General features: G+C 36.8%; 1 protein-coding gene across 16 annotated transcripts in view; it reads right to left on the bottom strand.

Annotated features, from left to right (window-relative positions):
- Positions 1-5,904: 5,904 nt before the first annotated feature.
- LOC119821210 (zinc finger protein OZF-like) overlaps positions 5,905-19,080 on the bottom strand; it is a 31,668-nt gene continuing 18,492 nt past the window's right edge. For 5 of the 16 annotated variants that reach the window (XM_038340108.1, XM_038340113.1, XM_038340109.1 and 2 more), the window contains 3 exons: positions 12,303-12,364; positions 8,839-8,965; positions 5,905-7,948 (listed from right to left, as the gene is read on the bottom strand). In XM_038340108.1, the coding sequence (XP_038196036.1) occupies positions 6,324-7,948; positions 8,839-8,965; positions 12,303-12,332 (1,782 nt within the window). In that variant the 5' untranslated portion in view covers positions 12,333-12,364 and the 3' untranslated portion in view covers positions 5,905-6,323. Of the gene's footprint in view, positions 7,949-8,838; positions 8,966-12,302; positions 12,385-19,080 lie in introns of all 16 variants that reach the window. The other 11 variants (XM_038340111.1, XM_038340112.1, XM_038340115.1 and 8 more) reach the window with 8 other exon arrangements.

Below are 19,080 nucleotides of genomic sequence, written 5' to 3'. Positions count from 1 at the left end.
TAACTTCCATGTGTCAAATTAAGCCATAGGTTATTTTCTAGACCATTGGCAATAAATAGCATTATTTTAGGTACAGATTCAACACAATGCCCATCAAAATCCCAGCATAATTCTTCACAGACATTGAAAGAATGGTACTCAACTTCATATGGAAAAGCAAAAAACCCAGGAGAGCCAAAACAATTCTGTACAATAAAAGAACTTCTAGAGGCATCACAGCCTCTGACTTCAAACTCTACTACCGACCTACAGTACTGAAAACAGCCTGGTATTGGCATAAGAACAGACAGGAGAAGCAATGGAACTGAATCGAAGACCCGGAAATTAACCCACACACCTTCGAACACCTGATTTTTGACAAAGAAGAAAAAATATCAAATGGAAAAAAGAAAGCATATTTAACAAATTGTGCTGGCATAACTAGATATCAATATGTAGAAGAATGAAAATAGACCCATATCTATGCACAAAACTCAGGTTCAAATGGAACAAAGACGTCAACATAATGCCAGGCACACTGAACATTATAGAAGAGAAAGTGGGAAGTACACTTGAACCACAGTGCTGGGGTAGCTGCACAGCAGAACACCCACCAGCCTACCCACCGTTCCCTGACGTTCCTCACAGAAGAACCTCCCCCTCTGTGTTAGTCTGTATGTCTTAATTGTACACTATATTTTAAATGAGCTGCACAAGCATAATACTGTAAATAGGTAGAAATATAGATATAACAAAATTGACCTTAAATTTGTACCAATAAATCAAGGTCCATACCAATATATTCAATTCTATATCATATCCTCTTTTTCTTTCTGAAGAAAGACCTTGATCCTGACCATTAATAACTTATAATCAACCTCCTTTAAATGAAAACAAACATTCATAAACAATATTTGGGAATTTGGACATTGTTTTCTCCAAACTGCTTTCTGCTGATTGTTGGGTGAAGTATTTTTAGAGTTCATGGAGGGCTTTGTGTTTTTTTTCCATAAAACCATTAGGAAGGAATCTATAGGTTCCCATCCTCTGTGAAAACAACATTAGAACCTCTTTTCCAAAGTAATGTATCCTTAGACTCAAATTTTGAAGTCAAGATACCTTTAAAATATCTGTTTAGCTTAGCAGCCTGTCCAATGAAATGTCTTTTTGTAGTTAGTTTATTCACAGTCAAAATTTCAAAGAAAACACAATAATATACATAATCCAGACTCTATGTATTTTCCATCTTTTACTCCTTTACTCTGTCTCTCTGTACTCTTTTATATTACTCTTACTGTCTCTTTAAAGACTTAGTTTTTAAAATTACTTCTTTTTATAACTGTCTATACTCTTTTCCCCCCCTCTCTCAAACCTACATACATTTTTAAACATATTATTTCATTTAGAGTTCTTTATGTCCAAATCTGTCTTATTATGTATCTGTAATCATTTTTTTTCTCACCAGAAGAGTATTTTTTAGTGCTAAGCAGGCATGTGTAGGACTAACTCTACCCAGTCCAACATGGCAGAGGCATGTTCACCACCTCTGTGAGCCATGCTCACTGCCCCAGCTCCAGGGGCAGAGTGGGTCTCTATCTCTATGAAGCAATTTGTAACATGCTGCTCACAGAATCCAATTAAGTGCTCCATAGCAGTATCTCCCCAAAAAAGTCAGAGCCATTTGTGAAATCAGCATGAACCAGGAAGCCACTTTTTAAAGAAGTCACACAGTTTTTGCTGCTAATACTGAGTTAGAAAGCCTTCTCTTAAAAGAGCCACATCACTGGTTGCTGCCAGGAAGCAGCACTCACCAGAGAAAATGCTGCTACTGAGAAGCTGTGCTTAACTCTGTTCTTTTGTGCCTAGAATTCCTTCTCAAATTCTCTCAGATGTTACATGGATGTAGTTGCCCCACATTGGGTGCCATTTTGTAAATAGAGACTGCTCATTTGTTTCCCAGCTGCCCAAACCCAAATAATCACAGAGAAGTTATATTAATTCCAACACTGCTTGGCCAATGATTTATGTGTATTTCTAGTTACCTCTTAAATCTTAAATTAAGCCATTTCCATTATTCTGTGTATTGCCATGAGGCAGTGGCTTACCAGGTAAAGTTCTAGTGTCTGTCTCCTTCATCAACTATATGGCACCTCCCCAACTCCACCTACTCTCTCTATATCTGTTCAGATTTCCTGCCTGGCTTTATTCTCCAAAACAACTTTATTAATTAGCCAACAAAAACAACACATACAGAAGGACATCACATATCACATTCACACAGAGCTCTCAAACTTGCAGAATAGTTTTCTTTGGAAACCCAATTTCATTCCATTTCATTGGAAGCAGTAGAGTCTGTAAGAAAGCTATTTTTCCTTCCCAGAAACCAGACTTCTGCAATTCTTCAACATCCAGTCTCTTTAGATAGCACAGTGAGAAAGGACTAGGTATTTCCATTACTCCTGAGAGCACCAAATCATAAAATAGAATATCTACAACTCCTATGATAAAAAGAGTGTGTTTGAGCCAGATGCGTTGGTGCAGTATCTAATCCTAGCATTAAAGAGACAGAAGCATGTAAATCCCACTTAAGGCTAGGTATCTACATGGCAAATTTTAAGACAGTCAGGACAATAGACTGATATATTTACTCAACAAAACAAAGCCTAAGCCCAACAACACCAAGGGAATCTAGCTACTCATTCATGGTTAGAGTGCTTTTTAGACCAAAGAGAACAGAAAATTAGAGAAGAATTTCTTAATATAGTTTAGTGACTAGAATTATTTAAAAGATGCTTTCCCATTTTGTACTTATCTATATAGTACATGTTGTAACTGTAATTATAGTGTGCCTTGATAGTCTCTCACAGCATTCATGCTATGCTTTTCCATTTTAAGCTATCATAAAAAGAATTTAGTAAATGTAGATATATTTTGAATGCAGTATTTACATACTAGGTCACATACATTACAGATAGAAAATTATTGGGAAATTAAAATTTGGTTGGTAAATAATATTTTCAATCATTATTATGGGACTTGGTAAATAATACTTTCAGGTTCAATTAAATCTACACTAGTTCCTTGTGCAACTAATCATTAATCAGTTCTCAGTGAATGCCTAACCTCCACAAACAAAGGCCACTTGCTCAAATAGGTAAGTGATACAACAGTGGGAGAAGAAAGTATTGGTGAGTTTAAATTCCAGAGTTTTGTTAACTGCTATGATAGCATGAGAACCATGTTTGCAAACAAGGCATACTATACTCTTCTAAATTATTCTTCTGTAAATACCCTAACATAAGTGAAAGGAATTCAGTCCCAGTAAGACCCAGTTTATATGATCTATGTTTGCTGAAATGCTAGGGTATCCACCACAGAACTTTGGGAGGGAGTGTCCTTCTAATAAGCAGTAGAGAAACTGACTACACTCCTGTTCCAGTCCAAAGTGCCTATTTGCCAGCCCTGCAGTTCTACTGAGCTATTTTTTCTCCCAAGGCACAGCTGACTTATGACTTCCCCAGGCTGTCCCTCAGGATATCCTGCAGATGAAGGAAGGTGTCCTATCCCTATAAGATCCTGAGTCCTGTTTGGTTCATAAAAAAATAGGTCCCAGAAGTCCCCCCTAAGAATTCTAATCAAGTTCCTGTATTCTGTTTTTTACTAGGCACTTTCACAAATGCTTGTGAATTTTCCAACCCAGAGGATTCTGTTTTATTTGCTATCACTGCTCTGATAAGCTGACTGTTCCTGCACCACACATAATTCATCCCTCTCTCCCTGTCATTGCTCTCTGACTACCATGGACCCCACAGATCTGGCTCTCAAACTAAACTGGATTTGCTCTAACAGATTTACCACAATTTCTGCAACCATTGACAAGAACAGTGTTTATAAATGGTCACCAAATGAAAATATTGCGGTGGGTAAAAGGTTAGAAATCTAGTCATTGCACAGTTTTTCAAATCTGCAAGAACAGTGAAAAGTCTGTGCTGAATTAGGATGATCTAAAGGTCTTCAAGCAGAGGGAACTCATTCATTGAATACCTGAATTGGGATCCCAGGTCTATTCATCTGATTGCAATCACCATATTTTGGCGGCGGGGGCGGGGGGAGGCCAGAGGTCTAACTTTCCACTGTCTCCTGTCTCAGGTTCTGTTGGACCCAAGAGTCCAAACACTGAGGAGTTGTTGACCCTCCCCGAGACCACCTCTCACACCACAGCTGATATAAAAGCAAGAGGATTTTATTAATTCTGTCATGACAGGGTCTTTCAGCATTAAAGGCCAAAAAGACCCCGAATAGGTGGTACAGACAACTTTTAAAGGAAAAGCCATAGAAGCAAAGAGGAGTGTCTGGGGGTTGTTCTTTGACTATTATAATTGGCTTATTCAAAGGGGCTATTATCAATAATTGGCTGGAGAGCAGTTGTCAGATCAGATGAGGTAAGAGGTCACTTTGACCCTGTTTCTCAGGAACTGAGTCAACATCTAAGGGTTATCTTGCCCCTATTCAATAACTGAGTTCTATTTGGAGGACTCACGGAGATGATGTAAAGTTCCCAACAATTGTTAGGTGTGTGGGCAATTGTTAGGTCCTTGGTTCCCAGAGGGGAACCATTACTGCTGAGACTGAGTTGTCAGAAATGGCTTTAAAGTTATGTTAGATTTCTACGGTTCAATGTTCCTGGCACACCAGCAACTAATACAAAGTATGACTACTTGAAACCTACAGCTTGAATTTACTCAAGGTTGTATTAGCTCGTATGTCTCCAATACTGAGAATTCCCCAATCATATTTTCTTATGAGTTGAATATAACTTCTTTCTCGTATTAAAATCTGTGAAAATTTTACGTAATAGGATGGTTTTGCCCACTGTAATATACTGTTTTGTCTAAGGCCGGAAATTTCTGCGTCTTCCTACTTTTAGTATCAATATAATGCTTTGGAATTGGACTAAATATTTTTCAGCCGTTCTCAGCTCTTCAAAAGAATTTTCCAGCACATTTTTGGGGATTTCTAAGCTAACATGAGAATGGAGATTGCGTCTACTTCATACTTTTTCATGATAGGTGCAGAAAGATTGACCCATGACATTAAGTTCAAAATGAGTCCTTTGTAAAGCCTTATGATGTTTCATGATGAATTTTCCAGGATGTCTATAATAGCATTCTTTAAATGATTTAACAAAAAGAACTGAAATTCAATGTATTCCTTGGGGCTTGTAGAATGGAACTCTAAAGTACAGCAGTGTAGGGCCCATGGGTCTACCCCTGCCCCCGGGTTTCATCTTGAGGACAGTTTCTGGCCAGTCAGCTAAAACATCTTGTTTGTTCCTGTGCTCCCTCTGCCCTGCCTGGTGAATAGCTATTACTAATTGTTTACTCCTTCTTGGGCGTGGTAATTTCCCACCTGCCTGGGGGAAATTCCTTTTGCAGCAGATAGGTATATAAGGTTTTTCCTAATTTTAAATAAATGGTATATGGCTGATCTCCTTTCAAATGACCCAGGTCTCTTGTGTGTTCTTTCAATCTCCAGGCCCTTGCCTGGCCTGCATATGGTACAGTGGAGCACAAACTACTGAAAGTAACGCAGGCACAGGCGTTACACAGTAGAACAGATCACCACAATGTGTGTATTACTAGACCATGGGGAGCCTTGTTTTGAGGGTGTGTTTTGTTGAATCATGTGTAATTCGGAGCCATGAAGGGACACAGCCCAGTTTGGATGATGTGTTTCACTGACCCAGGCTTACTTACTTTGGTGACTCAAATGCTTTCTCTCCAAAATCTATTCTCCATCGTACCACAAATTTCAAGGAACAATTACTTCAGAACATATTTAATGAGACCCTATTCCCGGGGAGATGGAACATACACAGGTAGCTACTCACCCCAACAAGGAACTGAAAAAAGAACCAAGCCAAACTTGTTGAACCAATCAGCTTTATTTTGGGGTTAGAGGAATATGAGAAAGTGATGTTTACTGAAGCACAGGGGACTCAAAGACAGTTGTAACCATGAAGCTTCAAATCAGCACGGGATACAGCATATAAATTCAGGACACCTGGAGCACACTGTACACCTGTAGGCATTTCTTTAAGTTAAAGAGCATACTATCTTGGTGGATCATTTTGTCAAATTTGAGCAGTATGATCTGAGTTTTTCCATTTGAGTTAAGCATACTGAATCCTGTCAGTTTCAGGAATTTCTTGAAGTGAATTTCTTATTTTGAGGTGTGTATTTCCTGTCTTAGTCAGCTCTCATCCAATATGGATGAATACAGTCTCCAAGAAATTGCCATATACCAGTATATCCTTCAGGTTTTGCTGAGGCAGAGTATAAAGATTATGCCACAATATTTGCTATGGAAACTTTTTCTACCCTGTGTGAATTTTCAGATTTTTCTGTAGACTTGAGAGACAAAAAAGGGTTTTCCTCATATATTACATTATAAAGTTCCTCTCCTCTATAAATTCTTTGATGTGTTCTCAGGGTGATTTCTGTGGGAAATGAGTTTTTGCATTGACTATATTTGAAAGGTTTCTCTTCTATATGAATTCGCTGATGTTTTCTAAGATTTGAGCAACTGATAAAGGATTTGTAACATTCACTACATTTATAAGGTTTCTCTCCAGTATGAAGTCTTTGATGAATTCTAAGGTGGTCTTTCGTGGTAAAGGATCTGTCACATTCACTACATTTGTAAGGTTTCACTCCTGTATGAATTCTCTGATGAATTCTAAGGTGGCCTATCTGGGTAAAGCATGTATCACATTCACTACATTTGTAAGGTTTCTCTCCCATATGAAGTCTCTGATGAGTTCTAAGACTGCTCTTCTGGGTAAAGGACTTCTCACATTCATTACATTTATACGGTTTCTCTCCAGTATGAATTCTATAATGAATTCTAAGATGGTCTTTCTTGGTAAAGGATTTGTCACACTCATTACATTTGTAAGGTTTCTCTCCTGTATGGACTCTCTGATGATTAGTAAGATGGCCTCTCTGGGTAAAGGATTTGTCACATTCACTACATTTATAAGGTTTCTTTCCTATATGAATTCTCTGATGTGTTCTAAGACTGCTTTTCTGGGTAAAGGATTTGTGACATTCATTACATTTATATGTATCCTTTTGTCTATGAATTCTCTGATGAGTTCTAAGATGGTCTTTCTTGGTAAAGGATTTGTCACATTCACTACATCGGTAAGGTTTCTCTCCAGTAAGAACTTTCGTGTGCATTCTATGTTCTGAGGTACTGATAGAGGATTTGTCACATTCCCTATATTCGTAGGTATTCTCTCCAGAATGCAATCTGCAATGTCTTTTAAATTCTGATGTATGAGAAAAGCACTTAGGACACTCTGTATTGTAGGTTTTTTCTCCACAATGGAACTTGCAGTTTACTTTGATTTGTGACAAATGTAGAAAGGATTTACTACATTGTGTACATTTACAGAATTTCTGTTTATTATGACCTCTCTGATATCTACTAAGGCTTGAGTCTGTCTTGAAGCATTTTCCACATTTATGGCTTTGGTGAGGTTTCTTCGCACTATTCGTTCTTTTTAGCATGAGTTCATACTTAGAGTCAAAACATTTATCATTCTCTGTATTTCTGTGTTCTTTCTGTCCTGTGTGTACTCTTTGATTCTGACTAATGATGAAACACAAATTTAAACCATTTATACAGTCATTAATTTTGCAAGCTTCTTCTTCAGGGTTTCCACATTTATGGCTGTATAAGTGTAATGATTCAACAGAAGAGTCTTGGTGGTTACCAAGTATGTACTTGTTGCAGATTTTTGTTCTATCCCTAGCATTATGATTATACTTGGAGAATTCATGAATTCCTTTGTCAGGCTCATTGTATTTATAAGGATTCTCTTTGGTATATACATGCTGATGTACAATGTGCTCTGAGCTTTGATCCAAGACTTTCTCATAATTAGAACATATGCAATGGTTGCCTGAAAAAAATAGCACAATGAGGGAAGACAGGGATTAATGCATGAGTAAGACACTTAACTGATTTGCCTTAAATTTTTTAAAAAAATATAACTAGCAATTCTCAGGGATAGAGCTCTCACCCTAGGTCTTCTCTGTTTCACATGGCTAAACCAATGTTCAGAAGAACCTCAACTCTGATCTATATCAAACCACAAGAACTGACAGTAACCTCATTTTTATCTATACTGTGTACTTTGCAGAAGATAGGACAAATAGTGGTCAAGCAATAAATAGAGGACCTCCTGCTGAACAATGTTCCTCTATTTTCTTGTACATGTTTTTGAGACAGAGTCACACTGGGTAGCTTTGGTCAGCTAAGATCTCATTATGTAACCCAGGCTGTAATGGAATTCAGCATATCCTCTTGCTTCAGTATTCACATTGTTATGATTAAATTATGCATTTTCAGGGTTAAACATAGAGAATACATCTCAAAAACTAAATAATAAACAAAAAGCCACGCTCACTACCCACAGCTCTCATTATTTATACCTCCTGAAATTTAAAAATCAAAAATAGGTCAATAGTTTAATTCAATAATAACATAAAAATATTCCAATTATTATGTGTAATGCAATATATTTCTATGCTCTGAATATTCAATTTCCTTTGAACTTTCATATTTTCTTTTAAACTAGATAGGAGCAGCTAGAGTGATCACACAGAATATAGCATTATCTACACTTCTAGGGAACACAGAATATAAACTGCACCATGAAAAAAATGAGGTGAATAACCAGAATTTCCATTATTTCTGGAAGTGTCTAGACAGTTAAGATAGATTACATATTAAACAAAGTAGGTAAATACAAATGAGGAATCAGGAATTCTAGAAAAAAAGCATTCTTACCTACAAAGACTAGATTGTTATAATTCTCCAACATAACATCCAAGTACAATGCCTTCTGAGCACGATCTAGACATTCCCATTCCTCCTGCGAGAGATCCACAGCCACATCCCTGAATGTTAACAGAGTCTGTAATAGAAAATTATCTATATACTATGTGTGGCTGGACAAAATACGTTCCTAGGTAAAAGAGGCTGAAGAACTACAGATATTTTCCGTGACATTGATAAGGCATGGCATTTGTTCAGAGACAAGTTGTTCAAATTTGTTCAAAATTTCCTATAAGGGCTAAAGAAATGTGTTAGTTGTTAATCACAATGTATAGACTGACAGTGCTTACAATCTTACGGTCTCTCTCCTTCATGAATTTCCTGACATTTTCTAAGACCTTAGCAGCAGATAAAAGATTTCCTATAATCACATTTGAAAATGGTCTCTGTTGTTTGGAGTCAGTAATGACTTATAATCCTTTAAAATGTAGTTTGGTTCCAAGTACATTCATAGCACCACACAACAGACTTTAACCCCAATTCCATGAAATCTCATGTTCGCTTCTAAACTAAACAGATAGGAGGCTTACATAATACACACTTACATGTTCAGGCAAATACACCCACTTACAAAAAAATAAAACTTAAATTTAATTATACTCATAGATGATTTCAAAAAGTCATTGTCTATGTTGTATTTTCCATATCTATAAAAAAAATGACCTAATGGTTTCACAATGAGCAAACTTTTAGGGAATATCACATACTTGTGAGGTCTTCATGCAGGAATTTACCTTTATGAAGTATGTGTTAATATCAAGTAGGATCCTTGGGCCAATATAAGATGGACAAGTTATGGTGAGCAAAACTGAACTGTGCTTCCAAATTCTACAAGTGTCAACTTTGCTAAACTATGAAAACTGAATTGATCCTATCTGCAACTGAGTAACATCATACTATATTCTAACATGTTCAGTTGAGATCCTGAGACCTAAATGCAGTGCTGCACCCTTTCTAATAAAAAGGAATAGAATATGGAATGCAAATACTTTTATGAATTTAAATCAGTGTTTTCTTTAAACAGTAAGGAGTGTACCATCAGTGTATGCATCCAATATTCTAAACAATAGACTCAAATACTTTTTCACAACCATTAAGTAAATAAAAAAGCAGCAATAGACAAAATTAAATGTATTATTTTTTGAAAATTGACACAACAGTTTAGATAATTATAATTTCATAAATTTCGTATGGTGTTTCACTATAGAATAGCTAGAAATATATGTGTAAATAAATAGCGGCATGGAACAATGCATCCATAGAAAGTAGAAACATTTTTTCTAATTGAAGTTAATGTATTAAGTTTTTGAGAATTACACTCATTTCATTAATTTTGAATACATTATTATTCAAGAGATTGGCTCAATTAAAAACTCAAGCCTTTTAATTTCAACTCTATTCTTTTCTTCAGTATCTGAGCTCAGTCATCTAGCAGGATTTTAAATGTCATTTATAATTCTTCCTTCATTACCCACAAACTAGAAGATGCCAGGTTCTGTACTATCTGTCTCACAAACATACAACAGGAATGTAAATCTTAGGGCAAGGGAAATGGCCCACATGTAAAGGCACTTACTGTTCCTGCAGAGAAATCTAATTTAATTTTCTCTACACACATGGCAGCTCATTACAGTCTCTGACTCAAGTGTCAAGGCTTTGGTGCTGACCTCAGGGATTCACATAATGTATCATGCAGTTTGCATAAAATTATGCAAAAGAACATTCATATACTTAAATAAAATCTTGCTGTAAAAGAGAAGTAGAAATCACCACAATATTTTGGAATCTCACTCTATGTAATACAAAGCTTCAGGAAGAAGAAAAACAAGGTAGAGGAGCCTTATACTACCAAGAGCAAAGAGTAAAGTGATTAAGTAGGACATTTGATGATTCTTCAAAATTGATGGCTTATGTATAGCACCAATTCAATTCTCTCCAGAAAATTCTTGCTAATATATGCCATATGATACAACACAAAGGTAGAGACAGTGATGCTTATGCCCTACTGAAATATTAAAACAATTGGTCTGAAGAATTAAAACATTGGTCTATTGACAACAACTTACAATTGAGAATTAAGAATGATATGATAAGGACTTCGCCTCAGATGAATTTCAGTTAGTAACACACCTGGTGTGGGAGAATTGTCTGTATTCTGCCAATGATGTTTTAAATAAATGCTGATTGGCCAGGCAGGAAGTATAGGTGGGAAAACCAGACAGGAAGTAGAAATGATGTAATGAGAACAGGAGAATTCTGGGAAGGAGGAAGTTGATTCCTCCCACTCCTGCCCAGACCACTGAAGCAGCAGGATGTGATCTGCAACCACTGAAAAAGGTATTAAGCCACATGGCTAACATAGATCAGAAAAATGGGTTAATCAAGATGTGAGAGTTAGCCAGTGAGAGATGAGAGCTAATGGGCCAATCAGCTTTATAACTTTAGACACCTATGTGTGATTATCTTTGGGGCTAAACAGTGTGGGGTACCGGGTGGGACAGAAACCCAAACAAACAGACCTGGCTCCCTTCATGTTACACACACCCATCATCACTGGGTAATGTAAATGTCAAAAAAAAAAAAAAACCCTAGCATACTACAATCTGCATTGGTGTAGGAGGAACTTCTTTCTATATGTTGTTTTCATTGGTTGAATAAAGAAGCTGCCTTGGCCGTTTGATAGGGCACCCTTTAGGTGGGCAGAGTAGACAGAACAGGATGCTGGGAAGGAGGCAGGCTGAGAGAGCCACCATGGAGCCAGCCACCAGGTCAGACATGCTGGATCTCTCCTGGTAAGCCACAGTCGCATGGTGACAAACATTATTAGAAATGGGTTAGTCAAAATGTAGAGTTAGCCAATAAGAGGCTAGAACTAATCGGTCAGGAGTGTACTATTCCTTTCATCACCGATACTCTCTAGGGTGCTGATATATGTATTATTGGAATTCAAGACAGTGAAGCTCTTCTAATTCTACATTTCCATAAATGGCTCAGTGGCATAATTTAAAAAGTCCATATATTTGCATGTCCACATTCATTTTCTGGATCTGAAAATCTGACCATCCCAGAAATGCAATCTTTCATCACTAATATAAAAGGACAAACGTCTATCCTATGTAGATATTGGACACCAATATATTTCTTTGGGTATCATTTGCAATAGATTATTTTAAGAATTACAGGTCTTAAAGAATTTATGTCCTCGAAGTAAAACATGGAATGAAAATATAATGTGAAGTGCTATTCAATACATGTGAAAAAAATCTATAGACTTACTCATGATTATCAGAGTGGAAAAAGAACATAAATCATACAAAAGAAATACTTTAGATAACATTACCAGAGGTACAGAATTAAAGTCTAGAATGCTTTTAATAATAAAATAAATATCATAGAAATGTAAACACAACACTGACCTCAGGAGCATTTACCTGAAAAACACTCATTCTTCTTGTTGGTCTCCTCTGAGTTTCTGTGTCTGGAACCAAGATGGGAATCCTTGATGAAATTTCACATAAAGGTGTCAAAAGTACAAAGCTAAAATTAATCCAACTCTGAACAATGCCAAACCAAATAAAAAGAGCTTGAAATCAAAATGATATCAGAAAATTTTCCACATTCCTATAGACGAGAAATCACAGGATATATTTGGAGTGGAGAAAGAAAATGACTATGAACCTGATCTTTGCACCAAGAGACATTGTCTCCTAAAAAATCATGAAGAAAGGGCACAGGAAGAAGTTTATGAAGTAATAAACATCATTCACTCATGCAGCACTACAGATCATAATTAGAGGTAGAGAATACATAGAAAAACCAGAGTGTTATCAGTCACAACACAAAAAAATACAGCATTTTATATAATAATTAGATAGAGAGGGCTAGGGAGTACTAGACTATGTCCAACACACAAATCGAGCAAACTTCCATTTCCAACTAAAAGAAAATACATTAATAGTAGTAATTTTTATCAACAAGAATACTAAAAAAAAAGAAAAACTTACAAAATAATGTCATGTGATAAGAAAATCTTAGTAAAAACTGTAATGCCATAGAACAAATGTGAACAGATGCTATAGAGATTTGCATTGGTATGGATCTTGGTTTAATAATGCAAACTTAAGGTCAGTTTTGTTATATGTATTATTTCTGCTCTTGATTAAGGTATTGTGATTGTGTAGCTCATTTAAAAATATAATGTATAATGAAAAAATATAGTTTAATAGTCATCTATAGTCAAGCTTATAGTCATGTTAGTTAGCTTTTCTAGATATATAGAGATATACTTCAGTTAGATATTCTACAAATCTTGTAGGGACCTTCAGAATATGGCATTTAAATGACTTAGGGCTATACTGACATGAGACATGATTGCTCCTGATAACACCAATCTATTCCCAAGAGAACATTGAGCACCAAAGACACTCCACTCAGAGTTTGTTTTCTTCTTGGCACAATTGGTCTTTGGGCAAGGAACTGCCCATACCTCAAGCACTGATAAAGTACATGGTATCTGAAAATGGATAAGCAGGACACAAAGAAAAAGACTGTTAAATCTTGTCAAGACAGGATAAGATGGTTCTGAAAAGTTTCCTGCCTCTAATAATGGTCTGTCAGTTATGCTAGGCCTTAACTAGAGTTGGTTGCTTCAAAGTTGCAAGTGAGATTTTGGGTGATTGCTCAGGTAACTAATTGTCTTTGTCATATATTGCTCACTTTGGAAGCTGCTTGATTGTACTTCCTGCCTGCTCAAGTAATATTATCTCCCTGCCCAGGTCTTCGATGGGGTTGAACAATAGAGAGTCATAGTTACCACCCTCTTAGGATCTAGCCAAGCCATTTCCAATACAAGACTTAGACTCCTTAGGATAGAATGTTTATTAAAACATTTGGCATACATTCCTTGCTAAATATTGTTTATGCTGATTGTAATTCTAATCTTATACTTGATATCTGTTCATAGTGTATATGGTTTTATATTGGGTTTAGAACTCTCTTAAACAAAAGGGGGAGGTTCTGTGGTAGCACGCTCTGCTCCTTCAGTCAATAGCATTTAAGATACCAGCCCACATGGTCTCTTATACTGTAAATGCAGCTATAAAGTGTGTGCTCTCTCTCTTGCTTCCGCCTCTTTTCTGGCTGTGGGATTCAGTTGCTGTTCCTCGTTCTAGCAGAGCATTGTGATCTGTGAGTCTATCCCTAAATAAATAACTCTTTATTATTCATAATTCTGTGTGCCTGAGAATGTGGCTGTGGGCATGGCTCTCAGAGGCAATGAACAGCTCTGCCATACTGGGCTGGGCAGGGCAAGCAGGCAGTACCATATTTCCCCTAGTAATGGTGCAGCTTAAGGTTTTAAGAAATGCTTAACATTTTAAGAAATGCTCCTGGACAGTAAAGAATTACAGATATGCAGTAGGACAGATTCAGACAAAAAACAATCTTTTAAATCACCAAGTATAAGAGGTCATCCTTAGTTAGTAGAGAACGCAAAGAAATTCCAGGCAGTAGAGAGCCCACTGGCTGAATCAACTTATTAAGTGGGTACCATTCTCCATTTTCCAGATTTCTTTTTAATAACAAATACAGGAGAATTACAAGGGCTGGTTGATTTTTCAATATGCTGAGCATTTACCTGCACCTATAACAACTGCTCTAAGGCCTGCAGTTTCTCTAGTGTTAAAGGCCACTGTGCAAACCATACAGGTTTGTCTGCCAACCATTTTAAAGTTAGGGTTGTGGGGTGCCTTTGAAAGATCAGCAGCTGTTGTGCCTTGTTCTTGAACAACCTGAATGGTCAGTGCTTGTTCTTTATAATACCTTCTAATATTTTTCCCAGAAATGTACGCTAATTTACTCTCTGTTTCTAAGATTGGCATGATGTTAATCTGAGTATTTCATTGTTGTAACAAATTACATCCCCACATCATTTGTATGTTAGCTACATATGCTTTTAATTTTCCTCTCTGTCCTTTGGGCCCTATACATTTGAGCCATCCCATGCTCTATTTTACCTGCGGTAAAGTTCCAGTCCCTAAAAGCTGACTATTTATGTCCTGAAGAGGCCAATCTGGATACCAAGATTTTGGTGCAATTATTTTTACATCCACACCTGTGCTTACCAGATTGTCACTGACGTCATTCATTCATATTTTTAATTTTGATCTTTGTTCATTCATAGAAGTTTCCAAGAATACTCACTTTACTGTTTTTCCTGAATTTTCTGTTCTCTTATCCAGAGCAGTATGGTTTCTTACTATGGGCATTAGGCATTTTAATTGCTCTGAGAAGGAACTTCCTCTACAATAACAGGAAACAACTGAATCAAATTTGGCATAGGGGCCTGCTAGAGGTCCTTCAAGGAGATTCCCAACAGCAAAGGGTTATCTTGAATGTTACTTGTGAACTACATTCAGTAGTTCAATGCCTGCCTTTGCCACAACTTCTGCATAATCCAGAAGTGAGTCGTATTTTCAAGAGACTCAATTATTATTTGTCTAGCTTCTGAATTCATTATCGTTCTATTTACTGCTGATGTCAATCTTTGTAAGAAATCAGTGAAGGTTTCTGTCAGGCCCTGTGTGATTTTAGTAAGTGACTCAATCTTCTTTCCTAATTCTTCAATTCTGTACCAAGAATTCAAAGATGCTGCATGCCATAAAACCAGGGTATGGACATCATATATGGATTGCCTTTCTCCTTTTCCAAGAAGTTGATCTTGGGTGATTTCTATACCTCTAGCTTTACAAAATTGTTCAATGGCCTTAGTCTCTTCTTTCTAATAGGCCCTCCATTGAAACTGTGGACCAGGTTCCAAAATTGCTGTAACAAAGTCTCTCCAATCTTTAAGGATAATTCTATTACAAGTCGACCATGAGTTTAACATATGGCTTCCTTGAATCTCCTTAAATCTAACATTGCCACAAGAATCTATTCACCTTTACAAAGCGTCAGGGATATCTATCATTTGGCGGTTCCTGAAAGGTTACTGGATATATTAAGGTTGGTTGTTTGAAAACCTTTGGCTGTTCCTCTCTAACCTTATAATACAATGCTGAAGTTGGTTTTCCTTTAAATTGCTCTGGGTATGAATATTTTTATGATCTGTTTTATTAAGTTTTTCTAAGACCTGTCTGTATCTTGGCACTCATACCAAACAACTCTTTACAAGATGAACCAAGAATTATCAGTGACAAAAAGGATTATCTAAATGGTAACTAACATTATGTCAATCCAGGAATCCAGGTTGATTATCCCTTCATTCAGTTGTTGCATTTTTTAAAAATGTATTGCATAATCATACAAGACCTAACGGAATTGTTGTAATTGTGTATCCCATTTTTTAAAGGGGGGGGGAGAAATATGTTTTTTTTTTCCTAATTCTTCCCTTTAAGAATTCCCTACTTTCTCACGAAATCTGCTGCCGATGATGATGCAGATCTAAGTCTGACTGTTGCAGTGTAGAAGAGTATAAGCCTGATAAGATTTCAAGGCAGCTACCTAGTTTGGAAGGAGCTTAAGAAGAGGGTTCAGGGAAAGCCCGCCAGGAAAGAAGAAAGGAAAACCTAGACTTTAGGGTATGGATCCTGGCCAAGTGAAGCTCTGGCCTATGCCGGTGGCTGCAAAGCCAATGGCAACAGACTTTTTCATGAATTTGTACCCCAAAAGTTGGGTACCAGATGCAGCAAAACTCTAAATGTTATTAATAATAAAAACCCAGAGTCAGATATAGGGGTTAGTGCTGAAGATCAGAGAAGCAGAGGGAGTGAAAGATGAAGGTTCAGAGAAGCAGAACAGCCAGCCACTAGAGTTCTTACCTCTACCAATGTTCAGACCAGAGGGGTGATCCTGTCCTCAGACTGCTTCCACAGATTGTATTCCCATACTGCTTCAGACTGACTGTCTCCTCAGACTGTTTCAGACGTACTGCCTCCTCAGATTGTACTGAATTCCTGTTTCCTCCCACTTTATAATCCTCTCTCTGTCCAGCCATATCACACCTGTCTCCACCTCCCTAGTGCTGGGATTAAAGGTGTGTTATCCCAACTGTTGGGATCACCTTTGTGTGAGTTCTGTTTCTATTTCAGATTGGATCAATTTCTTGTTGTCCAAGGTAGTCTTGAACTAACAGAGATCCATCTGTCCCCTGAGTCCTGAGATGAAAGGTGTCTGCCACCACTTCCTGATCTCTAGTGGCTTAGTTTTCCTCTCTGATCTTAAGACAAGCTTTATTTGTTAAAACACAAACAAAATATCACTAAACAATACCCTTCACAATAGCCACAAATAATATGAAATATATTCCATTAACTGTAATCAAGCAAATGAAAGACTCCTATGAAAAACCTTCAAATCTTCAAAGAAAGAAATATAAGAAGGTGTCAAAAGATTGAAACATTTTCCATGTTCAAGAATCTGAAAGATTAAAAAATAAAAATGGCTATCTTAACAAATCAATCTACTGATTCAGACAATCCCCTTAAAAATTCCAACACAACTCTTTACAGACCTTAAAGGACAACAATCAACTTCATATGAGAAAACAACAATAAAAACCCAGGATTAAAAAAATAAAAACCTGTACAATAAAAGAACATCCAGAGGTATAACCATCCTTGATTTCAAGCTGTACTAAACAGCTGTAGTAATAAAAACCACATTTATGTTTTTTATTATGTAGTAATAAAAACCACATTTATGTTTTTTATTATGTAGTAATAAAACACATTTATGGTACTGGCATAAAAACAAACTCTTATTTTCAATGGAATCAAATCAAATTCCCTGATAAATACTTATTAATGGATACCTGACTTTTGATAAAGAAGCCAGAAATACACAATGGGGGGAGAAAAGCAGCATCTTCAATAAATGGTGCTGGTCTAACTGGAGGTTGGCATGTAGAAGAATGCAAAAAAGATCCTGTATCTGTCACCCTGCACAAAACTCAAGTCCAAGTGGATCAACGGCTTCAACATAAAATCATATAAGCTCAACTGAAAGAAGAGAAAGTAAAGCCTTGAATGCATTGGCATAGTAGAAAACTTCCTGAGAAGAAAACCAGTAGTGCAGGTATGAAAATAACCAATTATTAAGCAGGACTTCATGAAATTAAAAAGCTTCTGTAAGGTAACAACATTGTCAATGAAGAAAATGATGACCTACATACGGAAAAAGACTGTCACCAACTCTACTTTCGACAAAGGGCTAATCTACAAAATATTTAAGGAACTTAAGACACAAAATTTCACTAACCAAAAAATTCAATTAAAAATGGGCTATGGATCTAAACACAATTCCCAAAAGAGGAATCTCAAATGACTAGAAATTCTTCAAGAAATGTTCAACATTCTTAGCCATCAGGGAAGCGCAAGTCAAAACTACTATGAGATTTCATCTTAAGCTTCACAAGTGACAGCTCATGCTGATGAGGCTGTGGATTAAGGGGAACACTCCTCCATTGGTTGTGGGATTGCAAACTTATACAGCCACTATGGAAATCAATACTGTGGTTCTTCATAAAACTGGAGATCAACCTACTTCAAGATTCAGTTATACCACTCTTGGGTAAATACCCAAAGGATGCACCATCCCACCACAAGGGACTTGTTCATCTATGATCCTAGTATCTTTATTCATAATAGACAGAAATAGGAAGCAACTTAGTTGTCCATCAGCTGAAGAACAGATAAAGGGAATGTGGTATATTTACACAATGGGAAATTACTCAGCTGTTATAAACAATGACATAAAATTTTTAGGCAAATAGATGAAACCAGAAAATATCATCCTGACTGAGGTACCCCAGACCCAGGAAAAACAAACATGATATATACTCATTTATGAATAGACACTAGGTGTTAAGTAAAAAATTATCATTCTGCAATCCACGGTCCTGCAAAAAAATAAAATTTGCAGGTGGACTGAGGGTAGAGGGAATGGGAACAAGAAGGATCAGGTGGGAGTGTGGGGAAAGTACTAAGAGAGATGATTGAAATGGTGTGAGAGAGGATTGGGGGCAATGTGAAAACTTAGTGCAGTTGAAGCTCACTGAAATTTAAGAGTGACCTAGCAAAGAATCCTAGTAATGGGAAAACCTTTAACCTATAATCTATTCTGTGTGCAAGATGTGCTGGAGCAATGGTGGAGTAGTTGTGGGAATGTTCAACCAATGACTGATCCATATATGACATT

This window comes from Arvicola amphibius, chromosome 8 (genome assembly GCF_903992535.2).
Source record: "Arvicola amphibius chromosome 8, mArvAmp1.2, whole genome shotgun sequence".
In the NCBI taxonomy this organism is placed as follows: domain Eukaryota; kingdom Metazoa; phylum Chordata; class Mammalia; order Rodentia; family Cricetidae; genus Arvicola; species Arvicola amphibius.
The sequence above is the reverse complement of the archived record's forward strand: the minus strand, read 5'-3'. Positions and strand labels throughout refer to the sequence as shown.